This window comes from Anarhichas minor, unplaced genomic scaffold (assembly GCF_050575085.1).
Source record: "Anarhichas minor isolate MPS153535 unplaced genomic scaffold, ASM5057508v1 ptg000057l, whole genome shotgun sequence".
Classification (NCBI taxonomy): domain Eukaryota; kingdom Metazoa; phylum Chordata; class Actinopteri; order Perciformes; family Anarhichadidae; genus Anarhichas; species Anarhichas minor.
In genome coordinates, this window is record NW_027466503.1 from 145,001 (window position 1) to 160,000 (window position 15,000).

A 15,000-nucleotide genomic window follows, 5' to 3' on the forward strand; every position below is an offset into this window, starting at 1 on the left:
GCCGCCAGCAGGTAAGAGCCCTAAAGACACATAACCAAAATATAAATACATAAACATATATTAACAACACGTCTCTTCAAAAGGCCTGAGATGACATTCTGAACCACATAAACCTAGTGTCCTTTGAAAGGTAAGGAACTTAGGAAACAAAGAAACCGTTCTGTAATAAGACAGTTTGGACAACATACAGTTTGTATAACATGCATATCTTCAATAAATGGACCATCCATTGTAATTTCTGCCACAGATAAGAATTGTACTTTATACTTGTTATGTTCAATATTTTTACAAGTTTTCTGACTCATGTTATTAGTCTGGCTTATATTTTACTGGTTTGAGAAGAAAATGCTTCACGATACAACTTAAAAACAACCTGATTCAACTCAGTTTGAAGAAACTCAGAATGTTTACCATTTTTTATTTTACAGATGAAAATATCCGGATTAATAATAGAGCTAATAGCTGCAGCTTTTCTGGCAACACAAGACATCCACACACACATCACTGTGATATATTGAAGTAACTTAAGCCCGCCCACAAACCAAAACACAAATGTGTGAAATAATGAAAGCAAACATTTTGTCTTCATGTGAAAGTCTTCTGGACATTAATATGATAAATACTGAAACAGTAAACACTTACAGCGCTGTCGAACTCGATGCTGGTGATTCCAGCGTTGCTGCCGGTCAGAGCGCCTTTAGGCTCACAGCGACCTGAACACATGAAGATTAAAGCCAGGATTCAAGAGACACGTTAACTTAAACATGAGATCTGTTCCTAAATCATGAACACAATAAAGACAGTGATGATTATGATTCAGAAAACAGCCGGAATATAAGAGACTGAAGGAGATTTGTTCACCTCATCGAGAGCCGAGTCACTTCGTTATGATTATGTTCATTTACATATTACACCGTCTCATATGCATAGAACTGTAGACGACTTCAGTAATAAAAGTAACTAACAGTTACAAACAAATTGGGAGTTTCCTGTTTTATAAATCCTTCAGTTACAGTCTGACTGTGAACACGAGAACACGTGGCTCAGCGTTAGAAACCTGGTTACCTTTGGGACCAACGGAGGTCTACCCGTGGGACCAACGGAGGTCTACCCCGTGGGACCAACGGAGGTCTACCAGTGGGACCAACAGAGGTCTACCCGTGGGACCAATAGAGGTCTACCCGTGGGACCAACAGAGGTCTACCCGTGAGAACCACTGAAACCTGAAGAGAACTCACCTGCGACGACCTCCCACAGCTTGACCTTGCGGTCCATCCCTCCTGTTGCTAGGAGACGAGATCCAGGGCTGAACCTCACTGCATTTACCTCACCGTCGTGAGCTTCCTGAACGAACGAACGAACGAACGCGCGCGCACATGCGCGCACACACACACACACACACACACACACACACACACACACACACACACACACACACACACACACACACACACACACACACACACACACACACACACACACACACACACACACACACACACACACACACAATGAACCAATGAAAACATCCGTTTCTCTTCTGGTTTTAGTCTCGGGTTTGGTCATCTCCCTCCTCCTCCTCCTCAGCCTCACGCTCCTCGCTGATGGATGACATCATCACACTGAACCTGCAGGGTCTCTGTACCGACTCACACTGTGATGTCACATCCTGTCTGTCTGCAGCTCTCGGGACCACCACTGCACCACTAGAGCATGATGGGAGCACAGAGCAGGGGCTGCTGGGAGCAGGAGGGCAGCAGGAGAGGATTGTGGGTAATCAGACCTTTTACTGCTCATCACTGACCAATGAGGTTTCACCTATTGAACACACCTCCATCTATGATGTCATTGATCAGCTGGGCAAACACTACAAGACATCACATATCAATGAACATCGAGTCGTGTGGTATTTCCCAGCATTTTAAACTAGTCTCTCAGTCAAACCATCATGTGTCACTCCCCTGGTTACTTACAAACACATGCAGAGCTGTTGAAGGGACTCGAACCTCTGCACACACTCCAGACGGGGCTTCAGGGTGTTCAGGTGAGGAGCTGAAAGAGTTGGCAGGTCGACGCCTGCTGAGGAAGAGAAGCACAGTCACAAATCAGTCTAACAATGCCGTCCAACCAGTCTATTAGTGCCAGCGAGAGACGAGTTGTGTCTTGAATTAAACAGGTTTGTCAATTTAAAAGATAATTTTAAGAAAGTTTCATACCACCCCCCCCCCCCCCCAGAGCTATGACAGTCAACTCACTGACAAATCACACGGGATACCGACACCTCTTAATTAAATTATTAAGTATACTCGATTCTTTAATTTCTTAAAGTGGAGCCAAAGGTCACGAGCACGAGTTGCACCAGGACACTTTAGCTGTAGCCATGGCAACGTTAGGTTCTAAAGATTGGCCTTAATAAAGACCGACTTAGGACCAGGTCTAGTAGAGACCAGCTGGTCTGTTCACCACTAGTCTTCACTTAGGAGTTAGGACCAGGTCTACCAGAGACCAGCTTGTCTGTTCACCACTAATCTTCACTTAGGAGTTAGGACCAGGTCTACTAGAGACCAGCTGGTCTGTTCACCATTAGTCTTCACTTAGGAGTTAGGACCAGGTCTACTAGAGACGAGCTGGTCTGTTCACCATTAGTCTTCACTTAGGACCAGGTCTAGTAGAGACCAGCTGGTCTGTTCACCACTAGTCTTCACTTAGGAGTTAGGACCAGGTCTACTAGAGACAAGCTGGTCTGTTCACCACTAGTCTTCACTTAGGACCAGGTCTAGTAGAGACCAGCTGGTCTGTTCCCCATTAGTCTTCACTTAGGACTTAGGACCAGGTCTAGTAGAGACCAGCTGGTCTGTTCACCACTAGTCTTCACTTAGGAGTTAGGACCAGGTCTACTAGAGACCAGCTGGTCTGTTCACCACTAGTCTTCACTTAGGACCAGGTCTAGTAGAGACCAGCTGGTCTGTTCACCATTAGTCTTCACTTAGGACTTAGGACCAGGTCTAGTAGAGACCAGCTGGTCTGTTCACCACTAGTCTTCACTTAGGAGTTAAGACCAGGTTTAGTAGAGACCAGCTGGTCTGTTCACCACTAGTCTTCACTTAGGACTTAGGACCAGGTCTAGCAGAGACCAGCTGGTCTGTTCACCACTAGTCTTCACTTAGGACCAGGTCTAGTAGAGACCAGCTGGTCTGTTCACATTAGTCTTCACTTAGGACTTAGGACCAGGTCTAGTAGAGACCAGCTGGTCTGTTCACCACTAGTCTTCACTTAGGACTTAGGACCAGGTTTAGTAGAGACCAGCTGGTCTGTTCACCACTAGTCTACATTTAGTCTCACAGTAAACAGAACCAGTACTGATTGATACCTTTGATTGAGTCAATAATCAATCATGTGATTAGAGATGGGCCATGAATCCATTCATCAAATAATTAATCATTTAGGATGTTGTTTAAAATAGGAAATGTATTATTATTATAATATACATAATTATTTAAATGTATTCATTAGGTTTAGGTGATTATCAACATGATGATGATGATGATGATGATCTTAATACAGTGAATTAACCATGAAGCTGATGATAAAAACACAGAACTCACATGAAGACAATTTCAATGTAGTTGTTGAATTTTATAAAAAAAGGAACTAAATTAAAAAACAAAGTTTGATGAAGTTGTTCAGATACAGATCTGATAATCAGGCCGAATGCCATGTATGAATAATAATAATAATAATTATTACTACTACTATCATTATCAATAATCATTATCATTAATATGATTAACTACCTACACATACAGAAGGTTGAAGGTGAATTAGGGGAACTTTTAACAATCAAAGAAACAACTAATCAGCTGTAGATCCGTTTAATTCTTTACTTTAGAAAACTGAAGATTATAACCGATTACTGCTTTAGTATTGAGATTATTGCTTATCTAGTCACTACAATCTTCACCGTGTTCACTGACAGCAAAACGATCAACAGCCAATCACGAGACTCTTAACTCAGTTGAACTTAGTGGGTACGATATTATTATTAGTGATGATAAATAATCAAAACAGATGCTGCCAGCGAGTCCAATAATAAATATTATTAACAGTATAATAAATAATAGAGTTTGAGTCAGCCAGCTGTCAATCAAAGAGCTAACAGTGTGAACAGGTGAACACACAGAGTCCTTCACCTGGAGAGCGGGGGGGCGAGTCCAGACTTGACAGACTCAGACATGCTGCAGACAGACAGACAGGTAGATAGACAGGTGGTCAATCACAACACGGACAGTCCAGACCTGCAGAGACCTGCAGAGACCTGGACCGATGAGCTAACAGCTACATACCCAAATATGTTGGAGATGGAGTCCAGCAGACCACCAGGAGGAGGCTGGGAGGTTCTCTTACTGCAGAAACATAAAAACTAAATGATATCAGAAAGTGTCTCGTTGTGTTTGACCATCTGAACATCTGACACACGGCCATGACAGTCATTCATTATCTTAACCGTAACCCTAGACAGTATTTAGCTCAATGTATCCTAACTTTAACAGTATTTAGCTCAATGTATCCTAACTTTAGCCTTATTAACAGTATTTAGCTCAATGTATCCTAACTTTAGCCTTATTGACAGTATTTAGCTCAATGTATCCTAACTTTAGCCTTATTAACAGTATTTAGCTCAATGTATCCTAACTTTAGCCTAATTAACAGTATTTAGCTCAATGTATCCTAAGTTTAGCCTAATTAACAGTATTTAGCTCAATGTATCCTAACTTTAGCCTTATTAACAGTATTTAGCTCAATGTATCCTAACTTTAGCCTTATTAACAGTATTTAGCTCAATGTATCCTAACTTTAGCCTTATTAACAGTATTTAGCTCAATGTATCCTAACTTTAGCCTAATTAAGAGTATTTAGCTCAATGTATCCTAAGTTTAGCCTAATTAACAGTATTTAGCTCAATGTATCCTAACTTTAGCCTTATTAACAGTATTTAGCTCAATGTATCCTAACTTTAGCCTTATTAACAGTATTTAGCTCAATGTATCCTAACTTTAGCCTTATTAACAGTATTTAGCTCAATGTGTCCTAACTTTAGCCTTATTAACAGTATTTAGCTCAATGTGTCCTAACTTTAGCCTTATTAACAGTATTTAGCTCAATGTGTCCTAACTTTAGCCTTATTGACAGTATTCAGCTCAATGTGTCCTAACTTTAGCCTTATTGACAGTATTTAGCTCAATGTGTCCTAACTTTAGCCTTATTAACAGTATTTAGCTCAATGTGTCCTAACTTTAGCCTTATTAACAGTATTTAGCTCAATGTGTCCTAACTTTAGCCTTATTAACAGTATTTAGCTCAATGTGTCCTAACTTTAGCCTTATTAACAGTATTTAGCTCAATGTGTCCTAACTTTAGAGCCTTATTCAGCCTCCCCTGAGCTAGCATGACAGTGTTTCTCATTATCTAGACTCTGAGCTAGCATGACAGTGTTTCTCATTATCTAGACTCCGAGCTAGCATGACAGTGTTTCTCATTATCTAGACTCTGAGCTAGCATGACAGTGTTTCTCATTATCTAGACTCTGAGCTAGCATGACAGTGTTTCTCATTATCTAGACTCTGAGCTAGCATGACAGTGTTTCTCATTATCTAGACTCTGAGCTAGCATGACAGTGTTTCTCATTATCTAGACTCTGAGCTAGCATGACAGTGTTTCTCATTATCTAGACTCTGAGCTAGCATGACAGTGTTTCTCATTATCTAGACTCTGAGCTAGCATGACAGTGTTTCTCATTCATTTTGAGTTAAGATCACATCAAGCTCCGTGATATGTTAAGTCCCACCGAAGTGTGACTTTTTATCCAAACTCAACACTGAGCTCTCATTGGACAAGGGCCATAGGCACCACAGAGGATTTCCTGTGCTACGGCCTGATGTCACAGCATCTACAAAAATCAGCGTCACCTCCAACGCGCTGCCATCCCACGCCATTGATAGGACTGAGTTGCATGATAGGAGGTGCGCACAACGTTGTGGCTTTTAAGAAAACCTAGGAATAGTCAATATTTGCTGGACGAACAATAGACTGTTTTGGATCCCAAAGGAGAAGCGGACCCGCAACTCTGCCAACTTTAACCTGCAGAAGGCAGACCTAACTTCTTCAGAGGAAGAGGTCAAAACTCTCTCTCCAATCAAGTCGACATTTGCCAGTCGTAAGGACGAGAATCTCCTTAACTTCCGAGGAATCCCGCTGCAATACCGAGGTTTTATCGCTGCACAGCTTGAAGCTCCGGACCCCGAGTTTAACCAAGAACCTCGAAAAACCACATCGACCGCTACGAAGTTATCTCAGAGTAAGAGGGTTGTGTCTGGGCAGAGATAAGTCATAGTGTGTTTATTACCGCGTTTGTTTTGTTCTAAGTTTACTGTATTATTATAACGTGTTCTTGTGCGTGTTTACGGACTAAAAACTGTTGTGTTCCATACTGCTGCAATAGTGTTATGTTAGATCAGTCACCACAAAGTAAGGTTGGGAAGCGTAGTATCGATAAAATCCTCACGATACCCGTCCCTACTTCCTGAGTTGGTCTAGCTTCATCCTCACTCGAACTCTAAACATGAACCTACTGCTCTAAAAGATAGTAAAGTTGTACGAGAAGGCCGGAGTCTGCAAAGACCGGAGGTAGTTCAATAATAAAAACAAGCTTTAGATTGTTGCACACCTTCATCAGTCTATCCAGAAAAACTGTTGTGTGAAAACTAGATTATATCTTTCTCATGGCCTCTGCTTGTATGAGTGGAAAAATAAAAGGACTCTGATGCTGCTGCACCAGAGTCTGGAGGACTTTTGGAGGCTTTAATAAAATACTTACTTTAAAACTCAGCAGTAAAAGTATTATGGCTAGTAATAGTTTGTGTATCTCACAGTCTAGCCTGTTAGTTTATACTGGTCTCACCTGGGAGTTCTGCTGAGCGGTCTCTTCGGTGAGGTCTCTCCGGCCCCCTTCCCTCCGTCCTCTGCCAGAACCTCGATGTCGTCGTCCCTGAGGATGAACCCAGAGTCAGTGAAGACATGACGTAGCTTTATTTCTGTCAAACTACATGAAAGTTCAGAGTACTGACGGCTCGATGGGAAGAGGCTCTTTGGCTGCGTCGGCCAGTTCCTTCTGCAGTTTGGCCTGTCTGCGTCTGAAACACCGATCAGAGGATCAACCAGAGGACCAACCAGAGGACCAACCAGAGGACCAACCAGAGGACCAACCAGCCCCTCCACTCTCCTCCAGGTGTCTCACCTGGTGTCCTTCTCGTTCTCTGCGTTCAGCTTGTTGGCCTCCTGAGCTTTCTCAGCCATCCAACGAGACACCAGCTCCTGGTTGTCGTCTGTGGTCTTCCTCAGCTTCTCCTCCAGAGCAGAGAAGGTGATCTGCAGGGCGTCATACTCATCCTTCAGGGTCTGGTTCGCCCTCTCCAGATCCTGCAGGATCACAGGAAGTCATCAAAAAAACAGCATCTTATAAGCTGAAAGACATTAACGATCACGATCACGATCACAACCACAAAGCTCTCGACCCAATCGAAAGGAATCAGATCTGCTCCAGATAGAACACATGGAGACAAAAGATCATCTTTACTTCAAATAGATGTTTACATATAAAAAGGTCTCAGGTTGAAAACTGGAGATCATCTCCCTCCTCCTCCTCAGCCTCACGCTCCTCACTGATAGGTTCTGTTGGATGACATCATCACACCGAGCCTGTAGGGTCTCTGTACCGACTCGCACTGTGATGTCACATCCTGTCTGTCTGTCAGCAGCTCCTGGGACCACCCTGCACCACTAGAGCATGATGGGAGAACAGAGCAGGAGCTGCTGGGAGCTAGAGGGCAGCAGGAGAGGATTGTGGGTAATCAGACCTTTTACTGCTCATCACTGACCTTCATCACGTCTCCAAACACTGTTGAACAACTGTTGAAATCTTAAGTAAGGCACTGAGCATTAAGGAAGCATTGAAGTAGCTCTCATCATGACTAGGTCCCGTTAGGAACCTTGTTATGAGAGGAACACCTGAGTCCGTCAGGTCCAGGTGAGGGTTTACCTGAAGGCAGCTCCTCAGCTCCCGACAGTCTCCCTCCAGGGTGGTTATCTGCTGCTGGTACTCCAACATCCTGCAAACACAAAAGGAGACACATGATGGGAGCTCAGGTCCACAGCTGGGGCCGGCTCAGGTCCACAGCTGGGGGCTGTACACGAGGGCAAAGGGCAAAACTGCCCCTAAGAAATATAATTTTGCCCCCGATATCACTAGGAGAGGGGCAAAAAATGCCCCCATAATTTTCTCTAATAATTATGATAATTTAATGAACTTGTCAAAAACATCGTACCCTATATGACCCGGTCCAGTTGCCATAGAATGGTTTTGATTTTCGCCTTGACTGATGTTGCGTGTGCGTGAAGAACCGAACGTTCTAAACGAATAAATAAATGGAGCGCTTCTTAATCAGACCTGTGACTGCGAGACTGCGGTCAACTCAGCAGACACTTGAATCTTAGTGCACCTATATGCTGCCATTCACGGTAAACGCATTCAAACGGCACAGATCGGGAGCGAGCAAAGGACTTTGAAAGTTAGCGGAAAGATTAACGTGAGACAACATCCGGTTTCTTCAGACGAACATCCGGTTTTCAGAATAAGATGCCAACAAAGTATACATATTGCATAATGGAAATTAGATTAAATGAATTATATTCACATTAAGTATAAAACATGCTACCTGCATCTCGTGAGTTAAAGGGAAAATACACCTAAATTGTGCGTAAAGTGTCTTTATTCTTTGATTTGAGGGTTGCTGGAAATGAATAATACCTGACTGACAGTCAATTAACATATTTTACTAAGCAAAAACTCTGAACTGAATTTGTACCTTCAAATGGCACATTTTTTTAATTTTTAAGGTGCTATAAAAATGTTTTTCTCAAAAATTCCACACAATGACTGTAGATGACTATCGGCTAGTTTCCTTTAGTCACCGAGAGGCTAAGTGGGGGAGATTTAAACTTGCGGATGCGTTGGCTGTAACGTTAAATGATTTCCGGAATCCAGTGGATGAGTTTGGAGCGTTTATTTTGTGGGCAACAAATAAACGTTGATTCCAGATAACATACAATTATAACTCAAATAATGACAGTATTAATGTGAATAATGTGAAAAATAACGTGAAATAACGGTCAACAAAAAATAAGGCTCCCTCTCTCACCCCTTCTCCTTCCAATCCTTTTCCTAGTCTAACTCAACTGACGGCTGATGACCCCATTGTGGCTATCCCCAGCACCACGTGACTCAATCACCGGAAGTGACAAAAAAGGGCATACAAAATAACACAGGCCACACCTGGCTCCTACATTGACTAATGCATAATATGTTCAGGACAAAAATGGGTAATATCACAATATTTGAGGTCCTACAAAAATATTTTTCTCAGTAATTCCATACAATGACTGAAAATGTAATAACAATAAATAACCACAAAGAAATAAGAATACAATTGAATATGATTGTCTGATTTATGTTTGTTTTTTGTTCAAAAAAAAAATCTGAGAAAACACTTTGAATCTGTAGACTACTGCTAATAGTCTTATTATTCATATAACTAATTCAGCTATCGTTCCAACGGTAAAGAAAGCCGAAGGAGCTATAGAAGTAGGTAACAACAGAATTTATGATTATGATAACTATGACAGCTATATATATATATATATATATATATATATATATATATATATATATATATATATATATATATATATATATATAAAGAAATAAACCTAAACAACACCTACTAACAACTAAATCCTACGGCCCTAATCCCGTTTCTTTCCATGGAGGGGCTTAGGACCCAGGGGAATGTAGGTGAAGGAAACAGGAAGTGACGGAACGGAAGACACGCCACACAAACAGCTGTTCACCGCTCGCTGGCCGGCTGTTTCTTTTCGGCGTTAATTAATTAATGCTTTAACGTGAAAAAATAAATACCGTGATATACCGTGAAACCGCCAGGATCTTACAAAATACCGTGATATGCATTTTTGGTCATACCGCCCAGCCCTAGCAGCAGTAACACTTTATTACACACTATGATGATTAAACTGTTAAAAAAAAAAAAAAAACTCTATTAATCTGAGGTTCACAAGTGTGTGAGGGGTGATCCGAACCGATCCGTGACACCACTAATAAATAAATACATACATGAGTCATTGACAAATAAGGCTTCTAAAAAGGTAATTTTAAAAATTATCTTCAAAATGGATGTAATGCATATTTTTGTGTCTGGAAAAATGTGGTGAAACAAGTCTAAGTTGTGAACCAACTTTTCATAGTATTTTAAATAGTTAACAGTATTTTTTAACTTCACAGGCTAAAAAATGTCAGGTGGCGCAACCACATATTTATAAAAAGATATATATATTCCTAATATTTATTCAAACTGAAATTTCTGACAAGTATCCCTTAGAGTGTCTACTGTGTCTAACACATCATATTTTGTGGTTGTGTTTTATATATATATATATATATACAATAATTTATCATAATTGCGTTCTCTTGGCAGGTATTTGGTATATTTAACTTTTGATTTTACATTTAAACATGTAAACATAATAATACAAATATTCAAATGAATACATTCAATACAATAGTTCTTCACATCAAGCAAAAAAAAATTCACGTTTTTTATATAATGTCAGAGCTTTAAATATAATATCATAGAGTGACATTCTCTGCAGTTGCACCACCTGCCTTACTGGTTGCACCACCTGCCTTACTGGTTGCACCACCTGACATTTGCAACTGATTTCAAATGAAACAGTCATCTACTAGGACATGAGCATTAGCTTTTGTTCTTGCTAACAACTTCATACATATACATTTAAAATAGAATAAAGACATTTATGCTAAAATAAAAATTTTCTAGTTTTACATTGGTTGTACCGCCCTGACATGGAAAGTGAACCACTCTACCTATAAGTTGAAAGTAGCTGTTTTTATCAATATTCAAAAGAGATATAAAAACGTTTTCACTCTGCTATAAAGGTCAGTTGAGGTCCTCTTTATGATGCAATAACCTGTTTACTGTTTTCCACTTTAATTTCATAATAAAAGTCCCATCTTTACAGCTGTGCCACCCTGACATTTGAGAACATTCAAATTGCTGGACAAAAGTTTTTAAATTATCGCAACAGCTTAAAACTATTGGTATTTGTAAAAATGTGGTTTATTTGAATCGTTTCAACAATAAAAGCATGTCACAGTATTTTATTTTTAATTTATTATCATTTCAATACATTTTTTAATAGTTTTCTTAGACTGTTCATCTGCTAGGACAGGTGCACCGCCTGACATTTACAGGGTTTGAGAAGCCAAAACATAAAATAATATATATTATTTGATTGTACTGAAAATGTATCAAAACTAGATAGGTTTTATAGAATGAAATGATATATGTCACGAATTGATAGAATTATTTTAAAAGGAAATAGTGGACTCGGACACAAAAATATGCATGTCATGTCATTGACCCATATATCTACATATATATATACACACACGTGTGTGTGTGTACCTACTTGGCCTCATTGCTCTGGATCTCTTTGTCTTTCAGTTGAATCTGGTTGTTCAGTTCGATCACATTCTGAGCCAGCTGGAGGACAAAGAGCAACAAGAAGTGTTGGTTAAGGTTAGTTAGTTAGTTAATGATGTCATGCAGGTCAGATTTCAGTCTCAACACGACAGAAAATGACATCGTTTACAAAAACATCTCAAATATGAAAAAAATGTGAACAACAATCCTCTAAATGTGAAGTTCATCAGACATGACTATCGTCAGTGGAGCTGCTGCTTTTAATGCAGTGACATCACTTCCTGTGTGTGATGCAGTGACCCACCTCTCCTCGTTTCTTGTGCAGCTCCGTCAGCTCCTCCTGGTGTTTGATTCTCATCTGAGACATCTCCTGCTGCAGGACGTCACTACGACCGTCTGTCCCCGAGCTGAGGGTGAGACGGGGACACGTAACAAGGGGGACACGTAACAAAGGGGGACACGTAAAGGAGACAGGAAGTTGAGGACTCACCTGGCCTCGTGTCCTCTCTGGACGTCATACTTGTCCGTCTGGTATCTTTCTGACAGAACAGTCTGCAGGTCTGACTTCTCCAGAAGACGGTTATCTGAACACAGAAAGACAGTGTGTCAGTGTGTCTGTTTGAGACAGTGTCTGAGACAGTGAGGGAGTAAGACAGGAGGTGAGAGAGCGAGACAGGAGGTGAGACTCACACTGGAGGACGATTTCCTCAAAGGCTTGTCTCTGAACTCGGTCTCTGACCTTCAGCTGCTCTGAGATGTGTCTCTTCCACGAACACTCACACCTCCGCTCAGCCATGACACCTGAGAGAGAAAGAGACAAGCAGACGGACAGAGAGACAAACAGACAGAATTGTATTAGTCTGTTTTGTTCTGCTAATCAACACAATGTAAACAATAAATAATCTAAAATATATCTGTCTGTATTTACTATGATCATAAATACTATAATGTAGTAAAACATGTAAACTAATGTTAGAATATGTCTCCATGTCGTCACGTAGCTGGATACAGAAAACAAAGTTAATCTGTAAACGTTCAACTTGTAAACACACAGTGGCACATTAATTAACGAGCAGGTTATATCGATAAGTATCACATAGCTGCTGATAGCTTCTCTCTGTTAGCATGTGTTGCTAAAGGGAACCAACACGGTGAGGCTAACATGCTAACAGGCGCGGTCTTCTCTACGATAACATTAAATCAGCTGGAGGATAAACAACATGTCGCGTATCTTTGACGCGCTCTCAGTGCTGTGTTTGTCCCCGTGACTCGACATGTTAGCATGCTACGTTAGCCACTAGCTGCAGACCGTCGCAGCGCGTTAAACTTACAGCATCTAATTAACTGTGGCTCCGTTATTCTTCTCCGGTAACCTCGTTAACAGTCCGCGGGTTCGTGTCACGGTGCTCTGTGATACACGGTCCGGGTTCTCTTCTTCTTCTTCTTCTTCTTCTTCTTAACCGACATCATCAGCCGCCTCCCTCCAACTCTGCGACATTTTGGCTCCGACACACACTTCCGGGATTGTCGCACGAATATGACGTCATGTTTAAATACCAGTGGGACCACACAGTCCTGGGCGCACGTGGGATAAGATGCTCTTTCTGCTGTGTGCATTCTCACAACACTACGTCCTATGTCCTTTCCTCACCACTTCTCCTTCACCTCGATGGACAGTGCAGTTTTGTCACTGCCGTCCAATCATAGTGGAGGAGGGGCGGGACATATAACCTTCGACAAAGACGTGATGAAACGTGTTTTATTATATTATTATTATTATTATGAGTATGTTGTGGTCTTATTGTTTACATTCTTCCAGTGGTGAGCCGTCAGGGCCAGCAAGGCCTTCTCTGCTGGCCTAGACAGAATCACAAAGTTATAGCTATTTTATAATTTAATTATGTTTCACAAATACACTACATGTATTATAATTTATATAAATATTTTCCCCATTATCTTATGTTCTCATTGCACAGCTCCTGTCTTCCTCAGTTGCTCTGCTTCCAGTGCAGCTTGTTTTAAGTAGAGCTTTTATCCAATCAGATCTCACCTCTGTGTCTCTAGGTAAGAAGACACAGAGGCCTGAGGCCTGCAGACTCACAAGTGAATCCATGTGCAGTTTAAGTGAATGGGGACGATGTTGTTGATTGTCATAGTGTTCAACCAATCAGATCTTTAGTTTGACATGTTGGGCGTATTCTTTGACGTGTCAGAGCCTGCTAGCCGGCCTACAAGTACGTCAGCATTATGTGCAGCTCAGTTTTCAGGAGCAGCTCTGCAGTGAGGTGCAGCGTGTGCCGTGATTGGTCAGTGGGCGAGTACGTGACTATCGTGAACTGAAACTTAACAGCAGAGCTTAGTTGGAGGAGTAAGAGTTCAGATTGAAACATATGTAAGAGAAGACATTATTATGTCATAATGTCTTATTATTATGACATTTTTAGCGTTTTGCTTGCTGTAGATTCTTTTCTTTTTACCTAGCTGTGTTTTTTGAACACTCAATGGCTGAAGGAGGAGAAACGGATTGCTGGAGAAGGACATTTCCAGAAAAACTGGACATCGTATCAACGAGTCGGTCAACCCCACAGCTGGCAGCCCTGACCCAGCATGGAAAAGGATTTGTACGAACGGTATTTCTGGCTGACAGCGTCGGAGAAGCGTTGCACAAGTTATGGCTAAGAATGCGTTTCATTTGCAACTGAGCTCTTGGTGTTTGGAGCTACGCTATGCTAACCAAGGCAGCTACACGACAGGACACGCACAAGCTACGTGCTTTTGATAACTTTTGGAGAGACCCGAGTGGATCTACAACTCAACGAACATGTTCACAGGAGGACTCTGGCTGGAACTGACCCGCACCGATGTTCTGTACAACCGCGGTATTAAACTCTTTGTTCACAAAGAAAGGAGAATGGACTTTGTCTTTAAGTGAACAGCAGCTATGAAGGCAAATCACTGTCAAAATCCGAGAGCGCAAATGAGATCCATGCGCGCGCGAAAATCAAACAGCCGCGCGCGTATTTTACTTTGACGAGCGCTTTTACGTCACTCCGCCAGCAGAATTCACTATCTCTACATCTAATTGGTTACAATCCTCGTCTTGGGATAGACCGGATATCACTCTGACGCAGATGCTCGGGGGAGATTTTCAGATTGCAGGTCAGGGGCAAATAATGTACATTTTACTGCACGGGTACTTTTACTTTCTGCACTTAAAGTAGATTTTGCTGATAATAACATTGACTGAGGTTTTGAATGCAGGTATTTTACTGGTAGTGGGTTATTGTTTCATCAGTATGGTATTAGTACGTTTACTGCAGTGAGGATCTGAATACCTTTTCATCCACTTATGACTTGTCAGTGATTT

The 15,000-nt window shown here is 41.3% G+C and overlaps 1 protein-coding gene and 2 non-coding genes across 8 annotated transcripts in view; all 3 read right to left on the reverse strand.

Annotated features, from left to right (window-relative positions):
- atg16l1 (ATG16 autophagy related 16-like 1 (S. cerevisiae)) overlaps positions 1-13,191 on the reverse strand; it is a 15,563-nt gene extending 2,372 nt beyond the window's left edge. Inside the window, exons 1-15 of one of the 6 annotated variants that reach the window (XM_076076458.1) lie at positions 12,965-13,191; positions 12,324-12,434; positions 12,124-12,217; positions 11,938-12,040; positions 11,620-11,693; positions 8,096-8,165; positions 7,295-7,476; positions 7,125-7,190; positions 6,959-7,045; positions 4,344-4,403; positions 4,191-4,235; positions 1,974-2,079; positions 1,239-1,344; positions 643-713; positions 1-20 (exon numbers count right to left, since the gene is read on the reverse strand). The exon at positions 1-20 is cut by the window's left edge and continues 52 nt beyond it. In XM_076076458.1, coding sequence (XP_075932573.1) covers positions 1-20; positions 643-713; positions 1,239-1,344; positions 1,974-2,079; positions 4,191-4,235; positions 4,344-4,403; positions 6,959-7,045; positions 7,125-7,190; positions 7,295-7,476; positions 8,096-8,165; positions 11,620-11,693; positions 11,938-12,040; positions 12,124-12,217; positions 12,324-12,429 — 1,190 coding nt within the window. In that variant the 5' untranslated portion in view covers positions 12,430-12,434; positions 12,965-13,191. The remainder of the gene's footprint in view (positions 21-642; positions 714-1,238; positions 1,345-1,973; positions 2,080-4,190; positions 4,236-4,343; positions 4,404-6,958; positions 7,046-7,124; positions 7,191-7,294; positions 7,477-8,095; positions 8,166-11,619; positions 11,694-11,937; positions 12,041-12,123; positions 12,218-12,323; positions 12,435-12,964) is intronic. The other 5 variants (XM_076076459.1, XM_076076462.1, XM_076076460.1 and 2 more) reach the window with 5 other exon arrangements.
- LOC142932578 (small Cajal body-specific RNA 6) lies at positions 1,549-1,805 on the reverse strand. The gene has a single exon (XR_012947495.1).
- On the reverse strand, positions 7,660-7,935 carry LOC142932577 (small Cajal body-specific RNA 6). Its single transcript, XR_012947494.1, has one exon.
- Positions 13,192-15,000: the final 1,809 nt, after the last annotated feature.